The 26347-nt window shown below is 36.8% G+C and overlaps 1 protein-coding gene across 3 annotated transcripts in view; it reads left to right on the forward strand.

Annotated features, from left to right (window-relative positions):
* The window catches only part of RASSF8 (Ras association domain family member 8), a 116227-nt gene that overhangs the window by 78249 nt on the left and 11631 nt on the right, over window positions 1-26347 (forward strand). The window contains exon 3 of one of the 3 annotated variants that reach the window (XM_045364890.3): window positions 21154-21364. In XM_045364890.3, the coding sequence (XP_045220825.1) occupies window positions 21262-21364 (103 nt within the window). In that variant the 5' untranslated portion in view covers window positions 21154-21261. Of the gene's footprint in view, window positions 1-21153; window positions 21378-26347 lie in introns of those variants that run through there. The other 2 variants (XM_045364889.3, XM_074006444.1) reach the window with 2 other exon arrangements.

The raw sequence follows: 26347 nt of genomic DNA on the forward strand, positions 1-26347 counted from the left end.
GACAGCTTCTTCATTTTAGCTTTTTACTTCAGCCCAAATCCATCCAAGAACAGCCTACTTTACTCCCAATGATCACTCATTAATCTCTTTAATATTATATACATCGGGGCCTCTCTTGCTTAAATCCATGTTTGTCACTAACTTCAGGATAAGCTCAGCAATGGCAGAGATGCCCTGAATATTTTTTGTGAATCATATCTTTATAAATGGAGGGCATGTCGGGGGAAACCAATGGCTTCTGTTTCTGTTTTGTTTTGTTTCATCCATCCCTTCAAGAAAAAGAGAAGGTTTCTGTTTGCTTGAACTGAAAAATTCTTACTGAGGAATAAATAGAAAAGCATTTAACAAAATTTTAAGCTATTCTTAAAAATTTGATGCTTATTTCAGTATTTATTATTTTTTAGAAAATTATTTTTATATATGGGTGATTTGGAACAGTTTCATTTTTAAAATTTTAATGTGAGGTGTCCTAATTTTTATTTTAAAAGAGCCAAGATGACTTTGAGACTAATATTTAAGCTAATATTTAATATAGCCCAGAAGACTGGTAACTTGAATTTTTTAAAAAGTGTATGTCTGGTTGAGCGTGGTGGCTCACGCCCATAATCCCAATACTTTGGAGGCTAAGGCGAGTGGATCACCTGAGGTCAGGAGTTCGAGACTAGCCTGGCCAACGTGGTGAAACCCTGTCTCTACTAAAAAAAATGAAAAGTTAGCCAGGCTTAGTGACACACGCCTGTAATCCCAACTATTGGGAAGGCTGAGGCCTTCCCTCCTCTGAGGGAGAGATTGCAGTGAGCCAAGATAACACCACTGCACTCCAATCTGGGCGACAGAGCAAGACTCCATCACAAAAAAAAAAGTGTATGTCTATTACACTATGATAAAGTAGTATCTAAGTGATAGGAAGTTGGTGTTTTCCTTTTATATCTCAGAGTTTATCTAATTTTACTATTAACAGTATTGCTTGTTGCCTAATAATTTGTTTAAAATCCCCTTCTTTTACTGTGTGAAAAAGTCTACCCAGGGACTATAAAAGCTGTAAAGATTAAATTCGGATAACCCCTTGACAGTGCTGTACCCAGGGCGGTTAGTAGGAAGAGGCAAGGTGGGAAACAGTGTCTGTAGAGAATTTGAAAACAATAAAATTAAGACTCCTAAAAGCTGACCTTCCTTATCACCATGGTCCAGAAATTATAAGCAATATCAGTGATGGATGCTCTTTTGTCACCTCTGTGGATCTTTGCCACTGCCAAACACCACCCTCACTCCCTTTGGTATACTCTTTTAAAAGTAAATGCTATACAAATAAGTTTAAATTTTCATACAAGTTATTTTGTGTAGTTTTTGTATTTTGTATACTTCTTAGGGCATATTTAGAAAGGGAGTAGAGGCCGGGCGCGGTGGCTCGAGCCTGTAATCCCAGCACTTTGGGAGGCCGAGACGGGCGGATCACGAGGTCAGGAGTTCAAGACCATCCTGGCTAACACGGTGAAACCCCGTCTCTACTAAAAAATACAAAAAACTAGCCGGGCGAGGTGGTGGGCGCCTGTAGTCCCGGCTACTCGGGAGGCTGAGGCAGGAGAATGGCGTAAAAACCCGGGAGGCGGAGCTTGCAGTGAGCTGAGATCCGGCCACTGCACTCCACCCTGGGCGACATAGCGAGACTCCGTCTCAAAAAAAAAAAAAAAAAAAGAAAGGGAGTAGAGTTTATAATTATTTTACTACCAAGTTCCCATTTTATTATACTCTTCCCAAAACCTTCATTCCATTTTTAAACATTTTTATTACCAAATTGTGTTTAGTTAATAATATTTTTGTTTTTATTATGAGATGTTTATAACTAGCAATCAGATTGGCATAGAAACAACAAGCTTAGCACAGTGAATTCAGGTAGTTATTTATTTTCACAAGCAAATATATTTCATTGCATGGATAGCCTTTATGTGGCTGGTGGGCCTTCATGACATGGGCCCCTCTAGTTTTTGTTTGGAGGTGGGTGCTAAAGAGATACTTGTATGGGATGCAGGGGGAAGCTTCAGAGGAGTGGCTGTGTCCTGAAACCAAGAGCTTCCCCTAAAGGGTCACCACAGCAAGCTTGTTTTCTTAGTCAGAGACTAAAGGAAAATTGTGCCCTAGCCAGCTAGCTTAAGGGTAAAACAATTTTAAGGTGGAGAGAGGGAGGAAAGCAGCTATGTATTAACCAAGGCCAGCTCAATTCTAGGACTGGGCTGAGTGCCTGTGCTGTGTGTATTTGCACGGCATCCCCTCCTCTTCGGTGTGTTGTCTTTCTGCCTTGTACACACCCCCATCACAGTCATATCGAGTTGGGCTTGTAAACTTCTGGAGTCATGTTGCACGTGATGTATATGCTTTGGATGAACTAATGGCACCGTGATCAAATAGTTTGCTCTCAGAATAGGGTCTTCCCTACTGTTTTGTACCTTTATTCTTAGAGTGAAGCTTTGTTTCATGATCAAGGTCTCAAAGAACCTCAGTCCCTTTGGAAGTAGAACTGACTAGATGAAATACAATGAAGATCACAAAAATAAATAAGCTAAAAACTGCGGTTTTGACTGTTTCCTTGAAAGTATTTTGCATTTTCATTTATGAGCACCGTAGATCCTGCAAATGTACTTACATGTTTTTATACTTTGTGTTTAGAACCTCAGCTTTGAGGCATACTGGAAAGGCCAAAACTACAAAACATTTGGCTTTTAAATGTATCTTCAGCATACATATTCATCACTGTTACCCAGGGCACGTTTGAAAAAATCCAAAAACCTTGTATAACCTGCTCTTTAATTCCCAAGATTAATTTGGGAAAATAACTCAAATGCTTTGTTTTTTGAAATGTTCTTGTTAAAACACGCGCGCGCACACACACACACACACACACGTTTAAAAGGGGACATATTTAATTTGCTTGGTTTCCAACAGATGTAATTAGTGCTCAGTGAAGCCTTAGCTCCCAGTGCACAAAACTAGGACATTGTTTTGTCTCTTGTTGGTTTTATTTAATTTGACTTTAGCGTCCTCACAATGAATTTTATTGCCCTGATAAATTACTCCTTTGTTTTCAAAGACAAATCCTTCCTATCATTCAGGTCTGTGTCAGTTTTTTCTACTTAGAGCTTTGTGGTACATTACAGATATTTATTCTTTCTACGTAAGTGTAAGACTTTTTCCCTTATTTTTCTAGAAAATGTTTATGTTTTTAAAGTTTGCTTTTGAATTCTCTTTTTAAAAAGCTATTTTAATTGTTTCACAGTGTGAAGCATTAGAATCACAGAACTGGAAGGGACATCATGGATGTTCCTTGTGATTGGGAAAGGAAGGTCCACAGCAGTGATTTTCATTGGGGATCCTCCTCCTGTGAAATTTGACATACTGCTCAGGTCAGACTCAGAAGGTGCATTCTTAAGGTAACTTTCACAGCATTGCCAGAAGAATTAGCTTTTGTTAAGTAGATAGGACAGTCTTCATCCCGTTTTTTCCTTAGGCAGGTGGAACGTGATCTCTCTGTCTGCTGCTCATAGTTCCCTTGGAGTCAGTGGGGGAGAATAGCAGGTCCAGGGGGGGCAGAGTTCTGATTTCAGTGGTAGACTCCTGTTGAGGCTGGGTGTTAGAGGATGGAGGGCTTGGGACTTGAGTTCTGTATTCAGTTCTTGTAACTTAACTCTTGAGTAGATCAGTGAATCTCAGCTGTTTGCTGTTTTGGAAGGAGAGGGGTGGGGGGGTCCCTGTTACAAAATGATAGTGTTAAATGCCTTTATAAATTATCTAAGACTTGTCAACACTATTTTGAATTTTTCAGAGAAAAAAACGCAGAAGGCGTTATCTCAGAGTTGCAGTTAACCTATTACCTATTGCATAAACTTCGTGATACATTAACAATACCGGTAGTTGGTGATTCCCATGTCATCTTCCATTGATTTTTCTAATAGTATGAATTTGCATTCAGTGTTTCTGCCATGTTACTTTTGAAAGAATCACCCCGTGACCTGGAAGTTGAGGCGAAAACTTTTGCTTTTACTTGTTATTTACTTCTTGAGTAGATCTGTTTAAATAAAAGGTATAACTAATGGCTTAATGTAAATAAATTAATTTATTTGCCTGGATTTAATGAATAAATAACTTTAGACAGAGAAATAATGTTTGTCATTTGTGTCTTTTCTACATAATCATGTATGTTACTGAATGTCTGACCTGGGTAATACTGCAATTAACATAGAGCTTATGAATCACATCAGGTGTTTAAATTATGACTTCATTTTCTTGACTTTGATTATTCTCTCAACACCATTTGAGCATTGAGATTCACTTAAACTGTGGCTCTTTTGTTTTATTTTTTGTAACTTTTTTGCCTTTTTAATGGTTGAATCATAACTTTAAATATATTAGTATTCTTGACTTTTAAAAAAGAAATTAGGAAATTGTTTATCTCCTTGACATAAGATTTTTAGTTTAATAGCTAAACACAAATAACTGACTCCTTGGATTGGAACCAGAAAATTTCCCAACTTCATTCCCTTATCATTCTGCCACTGGTAAGTAAACTTTGAGCAGTGGAAAGACTTCTAAAATGGGCTAGTGTCAGTGAGGTGGGACATGCGGTGAAGGTTATTGGGGGCTAATAGTGGCTGAGGGGAGTGGTGAAGTGGCATCTTACCTGGAGGAGGAAAAGTATTTTGGTCTAAAGTTTGGAAGAGGCAGAAAAGGGTAGGAAATGTTTTTTTCTGATGGGCTTGTGCCACAAAGTTTGAGAACCAGGTCAGCAGAAGCTGCAGCTCCTACTAGTGCTTCAGTTGAATAGTTATAGATAGATACCTCTTGACTGTGAAAACATCTGTCCCATGCCACACTGCTGACATCTTGCCTAACACCGCACTTCACCTGGCCTCCTCAGGAGTAACCGACTTAGTCCTTGAATCCCTGCTTCCCATTTTAATAGCAAGGTGACTGCTGACCCTTTCTTAGACTGTGGCTTTTTCCTCCTTTCTGGGCATTCAATATATTCATATAGGACTAACATGAATATTTGAGTTCAGTTGGTTAGACCATGATTTTTGCATAGTTTATTCTTATTTTTTATTAGTATTGTTATACTAACAATTATACATAGTATTCTTAATAGTTTATTTAATCTGTCCTTTCTGCTGAATATGTTGTTGTCTATCATGTTGAAACACAAGCTGAGGTTTTGAGGATTTCTTATGTTTTCATATATACAGCTTTTAGAGTTTTCATTCTTTCTTAGAGGTCTATACTATTTTGCTTCTTCAGGAGCTCAGTTGGATTAATGTTATTTCGAATTTGCAGAATTTTAGGTAATCAGAAATGCATGAATCTCCTTGGCTTTGACACTGGGTAATTGTGTAACTTGAACAGTTTATCAACTGGATAATACAGTTAATTTAATGAGTACGCACTATGTTCACAAGACTAGGAATTGTAAAGAAGTGGGGAAAACTCTGATTTCTAGCTTAAATGATAGCTGAAGAAGCAGAGTGGGGGCTGTGTGTGTACACACACCCATATATATCTACATACATAAATATATGTATACACACACATATATCTACATACATAAATATATATATACACACACACACAGTAAAATACTAAATTCCAAGCCTAGATCAGTCTTAAAATGGAAACATAGGACAATATGATGCGAATTTGTATAATAATGCTAAGGAGATGCTATTTAAAGTATAGAGTATACTTAAATGAGTTTTATAATGTCACATCTCTGGTAATTTGATATATTGTGCCTGTCTTAGTTCTAGATGCAAATTTCAAATTTTGCTGGATAGCTCTACAGAAATATGTATTGTCCTTACAAATTCAAAATACCCAAAACCTAACAACTGTTTTATTTATAACAGAATCATACTGAGAGAATGAATTGCTGGTGATTGTAAATGTTTTGGAATTTTCAGTCTGATTTTAAAAATGAAACAAGGTGTATATTTGTTTAATATAGTTCTTTTCTGAAATATAGTTCTAAATCAGAAAGGTTGGTTTATTATTTCTCCAGTTAAAGGGGAGAGCATGGCAATCTGAGAAAACAACACATTTGAAGGAAGGGTTAGAGAAAGAGCACCTGCTGTGCTATGTTCACTCGATACATTCCCAAGCCTAGGAGTGGGTGACAACGTTCATCACAGCCAATCCAGGCCTATCTGTGGGTCTGGATTTTTTTTTCCCATAATCTAAGGCAAGTTATTCAGATAGATAATTTATAAACCAGAATCTGAAAATGGCTTGAAAAGTCTGCATAGTTTACTTTATGAATTCCTTTGTTTTGATTTCATTAGATTCCTTACATTCTTTTTATTAAAACCTTCTGAGTTTGTAGGGTGGAGCATGTCTTCTTTCCTGGTGAGATTCAGTCTATTTTCATTAATTTGTTTTTAGGGAGTAAAAGCCTTTGCTTAAGTGGTAAGGTGTTAAGAAATGTATCAGGATAATTTTATACTGTACTGTTTTTTTTTTTTTTTCATTTCTAAGCTATAGTAGATGTTATCTTTGTAATTTTCTGCCTCTTTTATAAGTATGATTTACTTGAGCATTTCCTGTCACTGAGCTTTTTAAAAATATTTACAAATTATTTCAATTAACTGTTTTATTTAAGATCATATGGAAACCACAAATTGTAGGTTAGAACAATAGCATTTTTTCTTGAGATAATGCATTGGGATATATTTAAGGGTTTTATAGTGTGATATAATATTCACAGTAGCATCAATTAGTGGTAAGATTTATTTCAGGAGTTTAAATCAATACTGCAGGGCTTTTCCGCAGTATTGCTTAAAATACTTGAATGCCAATTTTATTCCCTCTGGGATCACACTGACATGTTCTCATTAGTATTGTGCCCATTCCCCTCCTAGTTAAGCATAAACTGTTTCTGTCCTGTACGATTAGTGCCTATATTATTCTACAAACACACATGGTTCACCCATTCTGTGCCAGCCGCTATACTGAGGGGTTCCAGAGGTAATAGAACAATGAGAGGAGTAGCCAGATAAACACTTTGATATGAAACAAAACCACCTAATGCTTTGAAAGCACAGGGAGAGTGCCCGCCTCCATACCAAAAAACTGGTATGCTGCCTGTTGAAGGATGTGCAAGAATTAGCAGAGAAGAATGCAAAGCATTTACCAAGGAAAAAGAGCAGCATATGCAGCTCAGAGATGCTTGGGAGAGTGATAGATTTAGAGAACAGAAGTGTTTTGGCATAAGGGTAGAGGGGAATTGGGAGAGTTGCAAGATGATGAAAGGGTAGCACATCAGTAACCTATGCAGAGTTTGGATTTTATCCTGAAGACAGTGGAGAGCCATTGGAGGATTCTGACCAGGAGAATGGAATCCGATTTGTATTTGAAAACCATTTACCTCCAGCAGTAATCTGCAAAGTGGATGTGGAAGGAGGGAGACAGGATGAGAAGGCAGGGAGATCAGTTAGCAGGCAATTGCAGAATGCAGCAGTTTCATTCCTAGGTACAAGTGCTCAAAGCAGCATTATTTGCAATAGCCAAAAAACTGGAAACCCAATTGCCTGTCAGCAGTAGAATAGATGAATAAATTGTGGTTTGTTTTACAATGGAAATCTCTACTGCAGAGAGAAAGAATGAACGATTGCTATGCACAGCAACGCAGATGAAGCTCAGCAAACATAATGTAACGCCAAAGAAACCAGGCACCATTACATATGATGCAGTCCATTTATAGAGTCCAAAAACAGGCAAAACTAGTCTGTGATGATAAAGATCATAATAGTTGCCTTTGAGGAAGGGCGTTGGGCCTAGGAGAGGGGCGTTTCTTGATCTTCGAGATGATTAGACGAGTGTGTTCACTTTGTGAAAATTCATAATTCAGGATTTCTGAATTTTTCTGTATGTTATACTGCAATTAAAATGTTTCTTTAAAAATCTAGTTTCCTCAACTGCTAGGCATGAACACTCTCTCAATACTATTCCCAGCCCTCTTCTATCCAAATAGTCACTATTGCCATGCTGCTACTTCCTCCCACTTTGCAACTCACTGAGGCAGGCTGGAGACTTTTGTGACTGCTGGAGTGATTTTTGCCAGTTTGCTTAACCCATTGCATTCCATGGGTTTCCTGGCAGAGATTCCGCAAGCTACCTCTGCCAGAATGACTGCTGTCGCAGTGCTTGAGTTTTAGTTTTTACTATGAAAATGTAGGACTTAAATATAAACACATAGTGGAAGTCAGATATATTAATGAAATGCAAATATATTTATGTAAGCATAGCAAAAATTAGGGTTTTCCTCCCCTTAAGCGTGCAGTTTATTTTGAAAAGTATGTTAGAATTTTATACAGTTAATCGATTCAGTAGCTGTACCCTACAGTTGGGCTATTTATATTATTCATGTGCTCTAGGTTAGGTTGTATAGCTCATTCATTCTGACTGCTGATGACTGTGTCACATTCATCTACACCTGGTGATGTACTTTCAATAAAGGACAGGGAATAGGCCTAAGCTCAATTCTATTTATAGAATACTGTAAAATAGAGTACCACTTTAATCAGTATCATTGATATTTACAATAAATATCAGGTCTTTTGCCCTGGAATTTCACGATGCACATCTTAAACTTAGTGTCTATCTTCTCCAGTAGTGTGAAATGCTCATTAAACAATACAGTACCTCCTAGATTATTTAAAGCCCAAAACTTTCCCAATTAATTGCAGAGCAGCACACAATATCTCTTTAAAGAGAATGGCAGCTATAGAGAGTGTGAAGAATAAAGTATAGCTGTTTGGAACAAAAGCATTATTTGTTTTATTACACTGAATAATGAGCCTCTCTTCAAATTTTGCTACACTGAAAGATACCTGTTACTTTGAAATATCACCAAAGGATGTACCTATTTTTGCATGTCATCTAGGGACTTAATTATTTAATTGGCTTAGATTTTCTTCAGAAAACAAATAGAACAATCGAAATTATTCTTAACCCTTAGAGATTAAGGAAAAACTAACGCCTTTTCAAATTGTTTGAGTGGACACTTTTTTTTGTTCTCTATTAACTGAAATAGCCTTAATTTGACAAAGACTCATAGGGATCATGCATGGTTAGTTTTGCCAAATATGATTTTCGGCTTCCATATTCTTAAAGCATTTAGTACTTTATCAACTGAATAAGTATAGTAAAGAAATTTTAAGAAACATTAAAGTTTTCTGCTTTGTCTACTGTGCTCATTAAATTTTAACATTGAAGTCCAATAGAAGTTTTATAGTCTAGCAGCCACTCTGACTCATGAGTCAGGGGCTCAGATTTTCCTCAATCTTACATATTTTATTACCATTTCCTCACAAAATTATTTTGTTTTGTCTTTGAAGTATTTCCATACCAACTTAGCTTTAAAAATGTGTACCTGCAAAGAAATATGCTTTGATATGTGAAGTTTGACTCTTTGAAGCCACCACTGTAGTCCTAACAATGGACAAGGTTTGTTGAAAAGTTTTCACATTTACTTTATTGTAACTATAGAAATGTTCCTGTTTGTCAGGATTTATGGGCTTAATATTTACAATACCATAAATGAGAAGTCCATAGTCATCTTGGTTTCATGGATAAAAAATAAATGTCTTTTTATCCCCTATTAAAGAAAATGGTGGATTTCATTGCAAAATGTTAAATATTAAATATGTAAATAATTCAAGTAGTTTGATTTTTAAATATTAAATTCAGGAATTAGATTCATTATACCTGAATGGTGACTAAAAGGTAATGAACTTAATTTGCCGTCTCTTTCATGGAAAAAAAGTCCCTAATCAGGTGGCCCATACCTATTCAAGTGGGCAGAAGAAAAGTGATTCTATTTTTGGCAGACAGATTTTAATGGAAAGGACATAGATTTGGGCGATCATATAACATCTGGATTCGGACCATAGCTCTATTCCTGCTTTACTGAGATGAGAGAGATGAGAAGGAGCAGCTTTCACCGGGAACCTCAGGGAACATACATTCCTAAGTCTGATTTGGTTATTGAACACCAGCTCTTTCTTCTCCTCATTTCTGTAGCAATAATTGACTAAATTTATATCATTTGGTTTAGTAGTGTTGGAAATTATAACTGACATGATCACATTTACTTGATTACTTTCTCTCCTAAGCTAGAATTAGTGATTACAAATGTCCTTGCAAACTTTGCTAATAACTTTATTTCATGAATAGAAGTAACTGTGTTAGATTTGCATCTGCCACTTACTGGGTGGGTAACCCTGAGTAAGTTACTGATTCTTTATGCCTCCATTTCCTCTTTTGTTTAATAATTCATGTCACAGAGAGCAACAGATAAGTGTTAAAAGGATTAAATATCTGTTCTGCCTTGGTGACAACCTAAAAGATTTTTAAACTTTTTTTAAAGGATTAAATAATAGAGTGGCTGGGCACAGTGGCTCACGGCTATAATCCCAGCACTTTGGGAGGTCGAGTTGGGAGAATCACGTGAGGCCAGAAGTTTAAGACCAGCTAGGCAACTTAAGGAGACCCCATCTCTTAAAAAAAAAATAGTATTTATATAAAGCAATCAACATTGCATCTTTCACATAGTTAAGAATTCTTGTTGCCAAATTCAGTAAAAGCAAGAGGTTACCATTTGGCTAGTTGGTTTTCGATGAAGGTACCAATGTGTACCTACTTAAAGAGAAATATCACAGATACAGTTATACTTAAATCTACCTTAAAATATCACCAAGTTTTCACTAATTTTGTTTTTCCATAGGAGTGTATTATACTCACTGCCAGTTTTCTCATGATTTGTGAAAGAAAACCATGAAATAGCACATGTAGTAGAAAGCATAATTTAATTGATGGCAGAGCTCAGGGATTTTCACATGAAGACTTTGAGAGTGTGGTCTCTAATCCCAGTTCTGAGAGCTTTAACAAGAATTAAACCATCATAGAACTTGGCACTACACGCATGCCTCAAACCATCTCTGAAGGGTTGCAAAGTAGTCTGGGATCCTAACAGAAAGTATAATTGCAAAACAGATGGCTTTTTATGTTCCTTTTTTATAATACTGCGGCAAGAAATGGAGCCCAATGGTATATTATTTTTATATTTCTTATTTACGAGATTTTGTGCCGGGAAAGTCAAATTGTAAAGTCCCATGTTGTTCCACCTTCCATAAACATTTAAGAAAATTAGCAAGAACAGACCACACGTAGTTTTTTCTTGCTAATGTTCTTGTATCAATAATAACTCATTTTATGATCTGTTTTAACTAGAATTCTTGAGAGTGGCAACTCCCTCGACATCTGTACTGGGCACTTTATTTATTTAAATATATGTAAAATAATTTAATTTCAGTTTTCTGAATAATCTAAATTAGTTTTGTGCAAAGATTGGCTCTGCTGTCACCTGTGCATGGGACCTTGATCCTGTGTATAACCTGGCCAGGCCTCAGCCTTCTGCATTCAGTGAAATGGCTGTACTAGTTGATGGCCAGTGGGCTGCCAGCTATGAAAGGTGAGACATATTAATGCTTTGAAGGAAACTGTGTTGACTTAGCTGGTAACTACAGTCTCCAGCAGCAGAGAGACCTGGACAAAAGAGCACTAGCAGGGGATCCCCCTGCCTGGGTCCCTTCAGGGCTGCCCTGCCATCGGGTCAGATCGCAGGCATGGCTTCAAAGACAGCCACACTGTGAAAGTTTAAGAGTCTGTAGTACTTACAGACCCTGGGGGGTACACAGCATGCCTGGAGGCCACGTGTAGGTAGGTCAGGTCGCAAGCAGGTAGAGAGAGAAAGGGAGCTGGCAAGTAGCATTCTATTTTTGATAATGAAATGTAAGTCACAGGCAGATGCCTGAAGGATCCATTTAAAGGAAGCAGCTGGAAAGCGGGAAGCCCAGTCCATGAGGCATGAGAATTACCTCCAAGTTTTTATCCCTGGCTACTGGCTGGAACCATTTGAGTAGGCTGTAGTACTGGAAACTGTGTCAAGGGCAATTGAGCCAGGCTGACTTATATTTAAAAATGGATGCTGAGGCAGCATAAAATTAAAAACACTCACTGTGCACTGTGCTGATCCATTTGGTTTCCGTGAACTCTGAAATGAATAACCTTTCACTTGCCTGGAGAAAGTACCATCATTGACCCATCCCTGACATCTTTAGGTATGAGAAGCTTGAAAGCTTCTTTAGAGCCTTCACCAGGTAGAACCAAATGTATTTTTGAGTGTTGTTGGTAGGTTTATGACTTGGCAAGAAAAATATAGCAAAGCTGGAGTGGTAGAGGAGGGGGAAAAAAGAGTAGAAAGATGCATATGCCGAGAATAATGGCATTTGTATGGAATGGTGGCATCCCAGTTAGAATTGGCTCAGAGCTGCTAATACTGGAGAGATTGGGCCCATCAGGGATTGGCTTGTAATAAGGGCTACGGGGCCATTGGAAGCCTTGACCGAGACTGAATTGTACACTCTGTGTGTTGCTCTCCATTCCTTTCTACTGTTTTCATTTTTCATACCTCCCAAGTGGCCATTTTTTCATGCCACTCATGGCTTTCTGGACTCTCTGTTCCTTCTTCCTCCCTCACCTTTTTTTTTTTTTTTTTTTTTTTTTTTTGAGACAGTTTCACTCTTGTTGCCCAGGCTGAAGTGCAATGGTGCGTTCTCGGCTCACCACAACCTCCACTTCTTGGGTTCAAGCGATTCTCCTGCCTCAGCCTCCCTAGTAGCTGGGATTACAGGTGCCCACCACCACACCAAGCTAATTTTTTGTGTTTTCAGTAGAGACAGGGTTTCACCATATTGGCCAGGCTGGTCTCGAACTCCTGACCTCAGGTGATCTGTCTGCCTTGGCCTCCCAAAGTGCTGGGATTACAGGCGTGAACCACTGCGCCCAGCTCTCCCTCACCTTTTTTAAGGTATGATGTTCTGGGCTTAAAATCCCAAGCTAAATACTTGCTTTGTAAGTGTTCTTCTGTCAGATAGACGTCAAAGAAGAAATCAGTCTAATAAGCGTGTTCTTGTGTTTCCTTGGGGTATTAGAATGATTTTACAAAACGTAACTTGGAAGGAATGGGAAGAAATGACTTTTTTAGTGGTGTTGGTTAGTAGATTAGATTAGTTAGAGGAATTATTCTGAAGCTGGGCTAATTTTTGAGACAAGCTTTTGATTATTGAAAACATATCTCTTGGTTTTCTAAAACAGGTAATTTTACATAAAGATTTTGCTTTTTCTTGAATTACAGTTACTACATAAAAATCTTATATTTCCATGGTGAACTTTAATTGACAGGTAAAAACTTGCTCAAATTGTTAATTTAGAAATAAGTGTCATCCTTTAGTTATTCTGCAGAATATTGTACTCCCAAAAGATTTTCACTGCTGTTTTATGCACTGTTTATTAACCCTGCTGGGTATGAGAGAAGTCTCTACTTGAAAGTCATAGAGCTCTTAACAAAGTATATGGTTGAAAAAATATAATTGTCAATAAGCTTTCTGGAGATGGGCTTTTAATAAGAAACTCAACTGAGTACCCTTATAGCATTCAGTTTAAAGTTGATGCTAAATGAAAAACTAAAGTTACTAGTTATATTCATTTAAAAAGTTTATCCTAAGGAAAAGACGTAATTCTTAATAGAAGGATCAGTATTCTCATACCAATAATTTTAACTTGATTCATACCATTTTTTTTGTTTTGTTTTGTTTTTTGAGACAGAGTCTTGCCCCAGGCTGGATTGCAGTGGCATGTGATCTTGGCTCACTGCAAGCTCTGCCTCCCAGGTTCACGCCATTCTCCTGCCTCAGCCTCCCAAGTAGCTGGTACTACAAGCGCCCACCACGACACCCAGCTAATTTTTTGTATTTTTAGTAGAAACGGGGTTTCACCATGTTAGCCGGGATGGTCTCGATCTCTTGACCTCGTGATCCGCCGCCTCGGCCTCCCAAAGTGCTGGAATTACAGGCGTGAGCCACTGCACTTGGCCAATTCATAGCATCTTTTATACTAGATGTGACTGAAATTTTAAAATATGAATTACCATTTCTAATATCTACTTACAATTTTTGAATGTGCTGCTGCTCTTAGGTATGTGGATTAATAACCTAAAACGTCTTTATTTTCAGATGCTCTTATTAGTATAAATGTTTCTGAAAATTTGCATTGCTGTTGATTTGTCCTTCCATAAAAAAGTTTATACTTTTTAAGTTAGAACTTTCACTTCCGTACCCAGACCTAAGTCTTGAATTCAAACTGTGTGCCAAGCCCTGTACTAGATAAGGTACAATTTGAAAAGACATTATTTCATTCCATTTCTTACAACTGCCGCCTGGAAAAATATGCATCTTGACTCAAATCACACAAGAAGTAGTAGACTTGGGATTTGAACCTTGGTGCATCTTGTTTCCACTAATCAATATTGCCTCAAACAAAATGGCTTATTCCAGAACATATATTTTAATAGTGTGAATTTAATGAAAATGCAGGAAATCTCCAAGAAATTTTGCTTTGTGTTTAAGACAGGAGTTAAAATTAATGTGTATGTTCAGACACATTTTATTTAGAATTCTGTAGAAATAAAGCTGGATGTGATTTTCCAAAACTGAAGGAATAATTCATTGATGCTGAAAAAGGAACCTGAGCATCAGATGCTCGTTTTGCTGGCGTGTGTTTTTCATAGATTCTTTGGATTAATTGATTCTTTGACTTAATTCATTCTTTGCAGTTTTTTTTTTTAGCATGATTTAGCACCTCTTTTCTTTCTTTTGAAATGACAAGTTTGTATATGTTGTCTGATTGTTTTTTATTGACAAAAACCAGTTTCCAGGTGATTAAAGATAAGATTTCTTAGGGTGGTTTAGGACATTTCTAAAAAACATTTATTGGGTATAGTGAATCCTTTTGGGGAATCCTAGCCTTATTTATTCTTTAGTTTCTGTGTTCAGCCAAATTTCAAATATGTGTCCCAAATTACTAGATTTTTTTGACACTGGAAAAAGTTATTGAAGCTCTCTGAGACTCACGTTTCTCATGTTGAAATGAGACTAATCCTATCTAACTTGATGAATTATGTGGTGAGGAATAAAGGAAACATGGTGCACAGTGCCTCGCATGTAATAAGCACTTGTGCCATTTATTTCCACAATTGTCGAATACTCAAGTGTGTAATGTTTGAGAGTGTTAAATCACTGGGCATGTGTGAATGCTGGCACCTGAGGGTAATGAATAGTAGAAGAAAGAACATGAGCTTGTTCAATTTAATAATGAATATTCCTGTTAGTTTTCAGGGAGTTTCTGGTCACAACATTTTTGGTAACCCATCAATACATAACTTTGCTTTATGTGTGTTTTTCCGTTTTAATTTATTTAATAAACATTAAATATAAACATTTATATTTATATTTATTATGCAATAAATATAAATATTGACAGGCCAAAATTTACTCAAATTGTTAATTCAGAAATAAATGCTATTCTTTAGTTATTCTACAAAATATTGTACCTCCAAAAGATTTCCAATACTGTTTTATGCACTGTTGATGAACACCTCTGGGTATGAGGGAAGTCTCTGTTTCAGTCAGAGAGTTTTAACATTGCATATGGTTGAGAAACATATAATTGTCAATAAACTATCTGGAGATGGGCTTTGAATAAGAAACTCAACTGAGTGCTTAATGATTCATTAATGTTGAACCCACACCCAACAGCACTGTAACTCGTGCCTAAACAAAGCTTACATAATACATATTTTTTCCCCATGAGGCACATCGCAGCCTTCTTGCCTGAGAAACCCTGGACACCACTTCAGCACTATGCTTGGGGGCCATTTCAAATGGCGAAATCCCACCAACAAAACTCACAAAAAACATGGCACCAAATAGACTGAGAAAGGACACATGTTGACAGTACGAGAGCTGAAACACAAAGACAACGTCACCTTGTTCAGTCTCAGCTGGGAATGTGTGTGTCAGGCAGCTCAAAACTTTCACACTCTATGCATATCCACAAATAACCCTGAAAGCACCACAGATAGTGATTTTGGGATTGCAAACAAAATTTTAGCAACTGGGCAGATTTCACAAATACGGAATCTGCAAATAATGGAGAATGGCTGTAATTCCTTTAAGAAAGCATTGATCTTGAGATAATATGTTTCCACAGATGCAAATGCTCAGTTCCAGGAGGATATTATGACAATAAATGGTCCTTAGCTAAAGAATACTCCCTGGTAGCATGTTAGTGAATAAGCCTAGTAGTGCTTCATTGTAAAAATTATTAAAATAATAGTGACTTGCATCTAGAAACCTCATAATGAAAACAATAACTGAACTATATTGAAACCTTTGCAGTAGAACCTTCCTTCTACCTGCATCACTGTTTCCATGGAAAAATATATTCCAAATTCCAATTGGAATGTCCTTTTGCTTCCTAGGTCTTTAGTCTGAACGATGACCGATCCACCACACGCACCTACATTGTAGGACTTCCATTTTCCTCTGTAGTCTAGTTCTGGGGCTGGACATAGAACTCTTGGAGTTGATATAAAGGAAAGATCAGGGTTACAGCTCCTAGAGGGGGTTACTGGGGGCTTCTGCTGGGAAGGTGGAGAGATGGGCTCTTCGGATGACTTCATGAATAATGCCATGATTTTTTTCATGGTTTAAACTTGCTTTTCTATTTTTCTTTTTTCTTTTTTCTTTTTTTTTTTTTCAATTTTTAAGTTCTGGGATATATGAGCAGGATGTACAGGTTTGTTACCTAGGTAAATGTGTGCCATGGTGGTTTACTACCCAGGTCAACCCATCACCTAAGTATTAAGCCCAGCAACCACTAGCGATTCTTTCTGATACTCTCCCTCCCCACCCCACAATAAGCCCCAGTGTATGTTGTCCCCGCTCCATGTATCCATGTGTTCTCATCATTCAGCTCCCACTTATAAGTGAGAACATGCAGTATTTGTTTTTCTGTTCCTGTATTAGTTGGCTCAGGATAATAGGCTTCTAGCTCCATCCATGTCCCTGCAAAGGACATGATCTTATTCCTTTTTATGGCTACATAGTATTCCATGTTGTACATGTGCTACATTTTCTTTATCCAGTCTATCATTGATAGACATTTGGGTTGATTCCATGTCTTTGCTATTGTGAATAGTGCTGCAGTGAGCATACATGTGCATGTATCTTTATAATAGAGTGATTTATATTCTTTTGGGTATATACCCAGTAATGGGATTGCTGGGTCAAATGGTATTTCCACATCTAGATCTTTGAGGAATTGCCACACTACAATGGTTGAACTAATTTACACTCTCATGTAAATTGTAAACAATTTACAATGTAAAAATGTAAAAAAAAATGTAAAAAAAAATTTTTACAATGTAAAAAAGGAACAATGTAAAAATGTTCCTTTTTCTCCACAACCTTGCCAGCCTCTGTTATTTCTGGACTTTTAAATATCTCATTGTGGTTTTGATTTGCATTTCTCTAATGATCAGTGATGTTGAGCTTTTTTCATATGTTTGTTGGCTACATCTATGTTTTCTTTTGAGAAGTGTCTGTTCATGTCCTTTGCCCACTTTTTAATGGGGTTATTTTTTGTTCTTGTAAATTTGTTTAAATTCCTTGTAGACTCGGGATATTAGACCTTTGTCAGATGGATAGATTGCAAAATTTTTCTCCCATTCCATAGGTTGTCTTTTGACTCTGATGATAGTTTCTTTTGCTGTGCAAAGGATCTTTAGTTGGATCCCATTTGTCAATTTTTGCTTTTGTTGGAACTGTTTTTGGTATTTTTCATGAAATCTTTGCCCATGTCTGTGTCCTCAGTGATATTGCCTAGATTTTCTTCTAGGGCTTTTATAGTTTTGGGGTTTACATTTAAGTCTTTAATCCATCTTAAGTCAATTTTTGTATAAGGTGTAAGGAAGGGGTCCAGTTTCAATTTTCTGCATATGGCTAGCCAGTTCACCCAGCACCATATATTAAATAGGGAATCCTTTCCCCATTGCTTGTTTTTGTCATGTATGTTGAAGATCAGTTGGTTGTAGGTGTGCAGTCTCATTTCTGAGTTCTGTATTCTGTTCCATTGGTCTGTGGGTCTGTTTTGCTATAAGTACCATGCTGTTTTGGTTACTGTTGCCTTGTAGTATAGTTTGAAGTTGGGTGGCGTGATGACTCCGACTTTGTTCTTTTTGCTGAGGAGTGTCTTGGCTATTTGGGTTCTTTTTTGGTTCCATATGAATTTTTAAATAGTTTATTCTAGTTCTGTGAAGAATGTGGTAGTTTAATGGGAATAGCATTGAATCTATAAATTACTTTGGGCAGAATGGCCATTTTCATGATATTGATTCTTCCTATTCATGAGCATGGAATGTTTTTCCATTTGTTTGTATCATCTTTGATTTCCTTTAACAGTGGCTTGTAGTCCTCCTTGAAGAGGTCCTTCACTTCCCTTGTTAGCTGTATTCCTGGTTATTTTCTTCTCTGTGTAACAATTGTGAATGGGAGCTCATTCATAATTTGGCTCTCTGCTGGCCTGTTATTGGTGTGTAGGAATGCTGTTGATTTTTGCCAATCGATTTTGTATCTTGAGACTTGACTGAAGTTGCTTATCATCTTAAGAAGCTTTTGAGCTGAGACGACGGTGTTTTCCAGATGTTGGATCTTGTCATCTGCAAAGAAAGACAATTTGACTTCCTCTCTCCCCATTTGACTACACTTTAATTTTTTCTCTTGCCTGCTTGCCTTGGCCTGCATTTCCAATACTATGTTGAATTAATGATTCAATATATGATTAAAAGTTCAAAGTGAAACAACGATAATTCAGATAGGAAAATATGTGGCAGTATGCTAAAGTCTAAAAAGGAATGTAAAACTTCTGTGAGATACCTAACGTCAGATTTATAGAAACGGAGACTAGAATGGAAGTTGTTGGGGGCTGCGGACAGGGCGAAATGGGCAGTTGCTTGTTGAAGGGGTCTAAAGTTTCAGTTACACAAAATGAGTAAGTTCTAGAGATCTGCTGTCCAATATGGTGCCTGTAGTTAATAATACTGTATCATGTACTTTAAAATGTGTTAAAAGGATAGAGCTTATGTTTTCTTCCACAATTGGGGGGGGGGGAAGTCCCATAGGATCGTTTTAAATGATGGGTTTCTTGGTGGCGGGGGGACTTTAATGAGATCTGTACCCTTTCTTGCTTGATTTCCCAAGTTTAAGATCTTTTAATGAATAATAAGGCACTTTACATAGACTTTAATCCAGCTTTCACAAAAATTTAATAAAGCAATATATTAATCTTTGGCCATTTTTGATACCTTAATTTTATCCCCAGAAAGAATAAAACATATTCTATTTTTAGTAAATAGAATGCCTTGCAGTAGAGGAAACAAGTCAGAACTTTTCTGTTTTCTTAAACATTCTCTAGGTTGGGCAGCATATAAAACTCTCCTTTGAAATTTAAATTCACACCAGCCTGTTAAAGTCTCCAGAGAAGTCTAGCTGTAAAGGAACTTGTTTAACTTTATTTACTGGCTTTCTTACATTTCTTTAACTTTGGAAGCCTTTTATCCCCAGTAACTTTAACATCTCGCAGGCCCTTATAACTGAGGAACACAGTTACGGATTCAGCTTGTCATTGGCAAGGTGGCCCCTTCTTTCTTCATATGGGGGTAATGAAACCTATGCTGTGTTGTATGCCGAGAGCTAAAGCAACTTGCTAAGAGATTAATGTTCAGGCAGGCCTTCCTTGTTTTTAGGATGACAAAAAGGATTTGTGTACCTTCTCTGGAGAAAGTAATTAGGTTTATTCTCCTTCCCCTTGCATGTGTTCTGACTCATCTATCTAGGTGACCAGATGGCCTAGAACTGTCTTAGGTCTTTTAAAAGAATGTGCAAAGGACTAAGCCACTGTTTGTAGTAACTACTGTTTTACAAGAAAAATTTTTAGTGTTTTTAAAATAAGCTTTTAAATAAGCCATTAATTCTGTAATACCAGTGCCACTGTAAACCTATAAACAAATCCAAATATTCTCTTAATTAAATCAATGTTTATTACATCTCCTGAATTTTAACGTTCTTTTGTAAAAACAACAAAGATGTGGGAAGACCACAAAACAATGGACAAACAAAAAATTGTAGATTGATTAGAGAATTTACATAGGAAGAGTTGAGATTTTTTTAAACCCACAGGAAAAAGAATTGTGATCATTTTTAGCATGCGAGTAACATTCTTATCAATGTAGGAAATAAAGAATATTTGGTTTGACTATATGACAAAGTAAAAATTTCTGCTTGGCATATAACGCAGCCAAATACAAAATCAAATACTGGGTAAACAACAGCAAGTAGAACAAAGGGTTAGTGTTTATAATTTTTGAATAACTCTTGTAATTTAAGAAAACTGTCAAACCCAGTTAAGTGAGAAAATGATAAACAGTTCATACATGAGGATATATTGTTGGTCGTCAAAGGAATTCGTTTCCTTCAACTAAGATTTTTTACCCGCCTGTCCTTATGCTGTGCCTGGTGTTGGCATTTCAGCGGGGAAGACACTCTTTGTCCTGTGAGGAGAGGGAGGCAAGGGACACATTAAAAACAGTTGTCAAGACATCATACATGAGAAGAGAGAGTGACATAATAAGGGAAAAAAATATTAGGAAGGCAGGCAGGTAGCAGTTTCTTTCTTTTTTTTTTTTTAATCACGAATGTGAACTGAGTAAGATACCTTGACAACTGTTCTTAAATTTATTAATACTCAGTATTGGCAAAGCACTGCAAATTGGTTCAATTTTATTGATAATTCCTAAAATGACAAACTTTTTTTCTTTATTTTTGCCTCAGAAATTACCCTAATGAAATAATCCAGAAAGAAAAAACAGGACAGAAAAACAACGCGAATAGGGCTTGGCAACTAAATAGGAATTTTTAACCTAATGGAGCAAGAGTTCATGATTAAAATTATTATAAAAAATAGTTGTAACATGAAACAGTGTCATGATAGGTGACTGTAGTTACATTTGTGTTGCTTAATTCATTTCTGTAAAAGAAGCCTGTGTACTTCAGTAAGATTATGATATGTTAAAATTGGTTTTGTGTAATACTTACATGCTTACTAGAAGAAATGTTGATTCATTTTATTACAAGTGATTTTTTGCCCTTTTTTTAGCTGACTCCACAGACTCAACCTTCTTCACTCCGTGTTCCTGCAGCTAGAGACATGACCTAACACCCTGATGACCACTCTCAGGGCCCTTGAGTGACTGGCTGCTGCACCATGGAACTTAAAGTATGGGTGGATGGAGTTCAGAGGATTGTTTGTGGAGTCACTGAAGTCACAACTTGCCAGGAGGTTGTCATAGCCTTAGCTCAAGCAATAGGTAAGTGAACTCTGTGAGTATCTGAGAAAAGTACATTATGCTTCCTTTCGTTGTATGTGTTTGTTTTAAATATAGATTTCTAATGGATTTTGTTCATTTGGTTCCATAATAAGTCTCACAGGCACACTTGTACTTATTACAGTTTGCCAGTGTTTAGGTAAATCTGTGATAATGATGCTTCTCTGACACCCCTAGATTTTACTAACCCTGAGTTAGCACGTACACCGCCTTCTCCTCTCCTGTTGTTCAGCCCAAACAATGACTTCTGAAACTACAGATGTTTCCTTGAGCCAAAATTTAGACCCAGATTAAGAATTTAGATTCTTGGTTCCCAGAATCCGTCATTAGGAAAAATCCCACTTACTGTTTATTTCTCCATACTTTTAGAAAATACAACAAATGAAATAACATCGTTCTTCACTGGAAAGATAATATATACTTTTAAAATCTTATGATTGGCCGGGCACGGTGGCTCATGCCTGTGATCCTAGCACTTTGGGAGACTGAGGCGGGCAGATCACTTGAGGTCAGGAGTTCAAGACCAGCCTGGCAAACGTGGTCAAACCCGTCTTTAATAAAACTACAAAAATTAGCCAGGCGTGGTGGCACACACCTGTAATCCTAGTTATAGACTGAGAAAGGAGAATTTCTTGAACCCAGGAGACGGAGATTGCAGTGAGCCGGGATCATGCCACTGCACTACAGCTTGAGTGACAGAGCGAAACTCGGTCTCAATCAATCAATAAAATTAAATTAAAAATAAAATCCTATTATATAGTGAAGATGAAGCATAGCTCTTGGCTTCGTGTTATTCTCCTACCATGTTTTACCCTTTCTTCTTGTTTATTTTAAGCTTATCTTCATCATAGTTTATGTATGTTTAGTTGCCTTAAATGACGAGGGCGTGAACACCTGCATCAGTAAAACCAGCAATATGGGTCCAAGTTTATATTTGCATCTTAAATCTTTCATTTAACAAACATGTATTAAGAGGAAGCTGTGTGACCAGCACTATGCTAAGTGCTCAGGGCCTCTTTGTCTTTGAGCTCCTTATCAAAAGTTGATTTTATGTCTTGCCAGTTTATGTTGGAAGCATGTCAGTTAGCTCAGCATTGAAATGAGTCATACTGTTGCCAAGGCACTTTAGCATTTGGTGGAGAAGATTGTGCCACCTGTGATGTGGCAGGTGCACTGTCAGAGGTTTACAGTGCCCTATACAAGACAGAGACTTTCTTCTAATAGTGACATCTTTTGATTTTTCCTTAAACACTATCACACACGAATATATTGCGGCAATGCTGAAAATTCTGGGCTTTCACATCCAGTGAAACTCTTTTTGCATTTGGGAATCATATATATGTAGACTTAAGTTTAATTATTAAGGAGGAGAAAATTAAGGCATTTAATTTTTTCATATTCTTCAAGCTTATTTAGTAATTGTCCCTATTAAGAGCTTCACTTAATTTATTTGAATTAAAGTACACAGCTTATTTTCTTAGTGAAGAATACGTTTATTAATTGTCAAACCTGGCTTTCCTTGTTATATTTGAGAATTAAGCCATGAACAGTACTAAAAAAAGAAAGAGTAGTTTTTTGCAAAAGTCAAAGTAGTTGAGTAGTGCCATAAGCTGCATCTGTCCATAATCACACTTTTTACACAGAATTTCGAGGGAAAAAGGCCCAGAGGTACCATGTATGTGCTTACCCCCTGGGACTACAGAGTATATACTTGTGAACAAGCCAAAAAGACATTTTAACTCATCTACCCTCCCACTTTTACTTTCTCAATAACTCAATCCAGGAGCTGTTTTGAAAAGTTGACAACTTGAATACAAATGTTTTATGATATTCCTCCAAACTTGGCCAAACAACTCTTTCTGTATCATAAATACTTCACTGAATTCAGAATTCATCTAGAGATGACTCCACTGGCAAATAGCCAAAAGCTGTGGGTTCTGGTTTCTGTGGTGAGGGCTTGTTAATTAGAGAAAATTGCCCCTCTGAAAAGCAACCCCAGAACATCCAAGGCCTAACACAGTAAGTGGCTAGCTGGATTATTAGTAGAGCGTGGACTGATGAACAGAACCACAGGTGGCTGTCAGGAATCTATAGCGAAGGAACTTGTAGACTGGTTTCTTAGGTTTAAGTGCACGTCTTTGCCTCATAGGGGCACTACACACACACACACACACACACACACACACACACACACACACACATAGTATTCTTGATTAGGAGTTACTGGTTTTTTTCTGGATAGTTAAAATTATTTTTAGGAAACCATAGAAACTATCAAAATGACTTACTATGAAAATATGCACACAAGATGTCAACCTGCAAATATATATATGACAGCTAACGTTTTCTTCATGCTACTAATCAATCAAATTGTATTAGCAAAGAGCTAAAAACAACATAGTTTGATGAAAGATGTTGAATTTATCTACTACTATAGGAAGAAATCTTTTCTACACTAATCTGACAACCTTGACAGATTAGATTTAGGTGATGGATGTGGGACACATGCTGAAATGATGACAGAATAACTAAAAGTGAAACCTTAGTTGAAACCTCTTCTTGTCATGAAGTGGTTCAACTGCCCTGCAAGAGTGCACTCAGAGTTTGTCACTGTACACCCTGAGCTTTCTGAAGCATTCCCAATTTAAATGTTCTACTTTGTTTCCCCTGTAAAATGTCTCGGAAATATATTTTTTTCAGAGTCTAAACTGCTTGTCAAATCTAAGTGAAACAGAAAGCCTTTGACAGATCATCTGTCTCAAGTTACAGTGGCGAAAATGCATTTGCTTTTACAGTATCTCAAACCAAAAATATGACAAGGATGTATTTCTGCCCTCAGGCAGCTTAGAGCTTAACACAGAAATAAAAGTCCGGCTAACAAAAGATGAGAGAGGAAAGAAGGAAGAGAAAGAAATCAAGGAGATTGAGGGAAAGGAGTTCTGATCCACAGTACTTTTGATATTTGGTGTCCTTGAGAAGACAAGGAAAGGAATATGTATTTTATGTTGTCACATTTAACTCTTAGTTTCACATGTAAAATATCAATTTTAGATATTTTAAAATTTATTAGTTTTCTATGTTTATAAAGTCATATTATTTATTGTAGATTATCTTGAAATTTAGAAAACACAAAGACGGTAAGAGAATCACCCATGATTCTACTTCCTAGCAATAAACAATGTTTTTTGTGTACCCATGGACAAGCTTTTAAGAAATTATACTCTTCATATGCTTTTTGTAGTTTTGAGTCTCATTGTCTCATTTTTCATTTGTTGTATTGTGAATTAATTTTCCACGTATTTACAATATTAATATTTATAACAATAGTCTATTTTTTATTTTAATTAGCTTCTGTATTTTCCACATCTATAGAATATTATTTTAATGAATGTGAATACATGTTAATTCATAGCATGCATCAGTTAAGATGGGTTAGATTATGCTGTGTTAACGAACAGCTCCCAAAATCTTCTGGTTTGTAGTGACACGTGTCTTCTATTTATTTTGGTTTATATTTTTTTATGTAACCAGCACAATGCCCAGGAAATCACAGGTACTCTGTAACTGTTTTTATTATGTTTAGTAGTAGTGAGCTTATCATATAATTCTAAGTAGACAGTAATTCTGTGATTACATGATATCCTTATCAACACACTGGGAAAATATACTGTGGATGATGTAACTATGGTTTGAATGCACAACTGGCTGACAGGTATATTCACAGGTAATTTTTATTGTATCACTGTCATTCTAAGAAATACTGTGAGGTAAGAGTTATTTTAGTAGTTTCACTCAGAACTTAAATAATATAGTAAAAAATAAGTAAATGTCATCAGAAAATTACTTAAAATTCTTTAAGCTTTTTTTCTTCACTGATAAGATGAGGATCATAATATCTATATTGCTTAACTCACAGAACTAACTAAGATGATATATATAAAAGCATCAAAAGCCTTTTACAGGCTATAAGATAATAAAGTGTAAGTTCTGTTACAGAGATCTTACAGGGAGAGATCAACACTCACTGTAAGAATTCTAAGTCATTATGGAAAAAGCTAATTGTGTTCACTAGAGTTTGCATAAGAATCCTGGACTGTGTAATATATTTTACAAAATTTTCATTAAAATGTTGATAAGAAGCAAAGTATCTACTCTCAGAAAAATTCAGTGCTGTTGGATAGCTTATCCTCCATAGATAAAGAATAAGTCAGGTGTTACTGACATTGTTTCTCATATGTCCAGAAACCTGAAAATATGTTAGCATTAAATTCATAAGAGATTAGTGTCATTTATTTGTCATGTTCTTTTGAATAATGTCCAATATTCATCTTCGGGGTGTGGAGGATTTGATACTGAAGAAGACATCAAATGTCAGTTAAAATGAAAACTCCAGAGGGTTGGTGATGAAGGTGTTTAGTAGAATCTATTTCTCTGGAGCCTGGCACTGTTTCTGACAAATATGTGGTGTTCAATATATATTTGTTAACTAAATAGCAAGATGTAACTTTTAAATCATGATTTTGATTTATGACTCTAAGGAGAAATTTCCTAAAATTATAAAAATTGTTAAGAGTCTTAAAAAATGGTTGAATCGGCCGGGCGCGGTGGCTCAAGCCTGTAATCCCAGCACTTTGGGAGGCCGAGACGGGCGGATCACGACGTCAGGAGATCGAGACCATCCTGGCTAACACGGTGAAACCCCGTCTCTACTAAAAATACAAAAACTTAGCCGGGCGAGGTGGCAGGCGCCTGTAGTCCCAGCTACTCGGGAGGCTGAGGCAGGAGAATGGCGTAAACCCGGGAGGCGGAGCTTGCAGTGAGCTGAGATCTGGCCACTGCACTCCAGCCTGGGTGACAGAGCGAGACTCCGTCTCAAAAAAAAAAAAAAAAAAAATGGTTGAATTCAGGGCATAAATTTCTGAGTGACCCTTGTTTGAGTTTTGGTGTGTATTTTCAACAATGTTA

This window comes from Macaca fascicularis, chromosome 11 (assembly GCF_037993035.2).
Source record: "Macaca fascicularis isolate 582-1 chromosome 11, T2T-MFA8v1.1".
Lineage (NCBI taxonomy): Eukaryota > Metazoa > Chordata > Mammalia > Primates > Cercopithecidae > Macaca > Macaca fascicularis.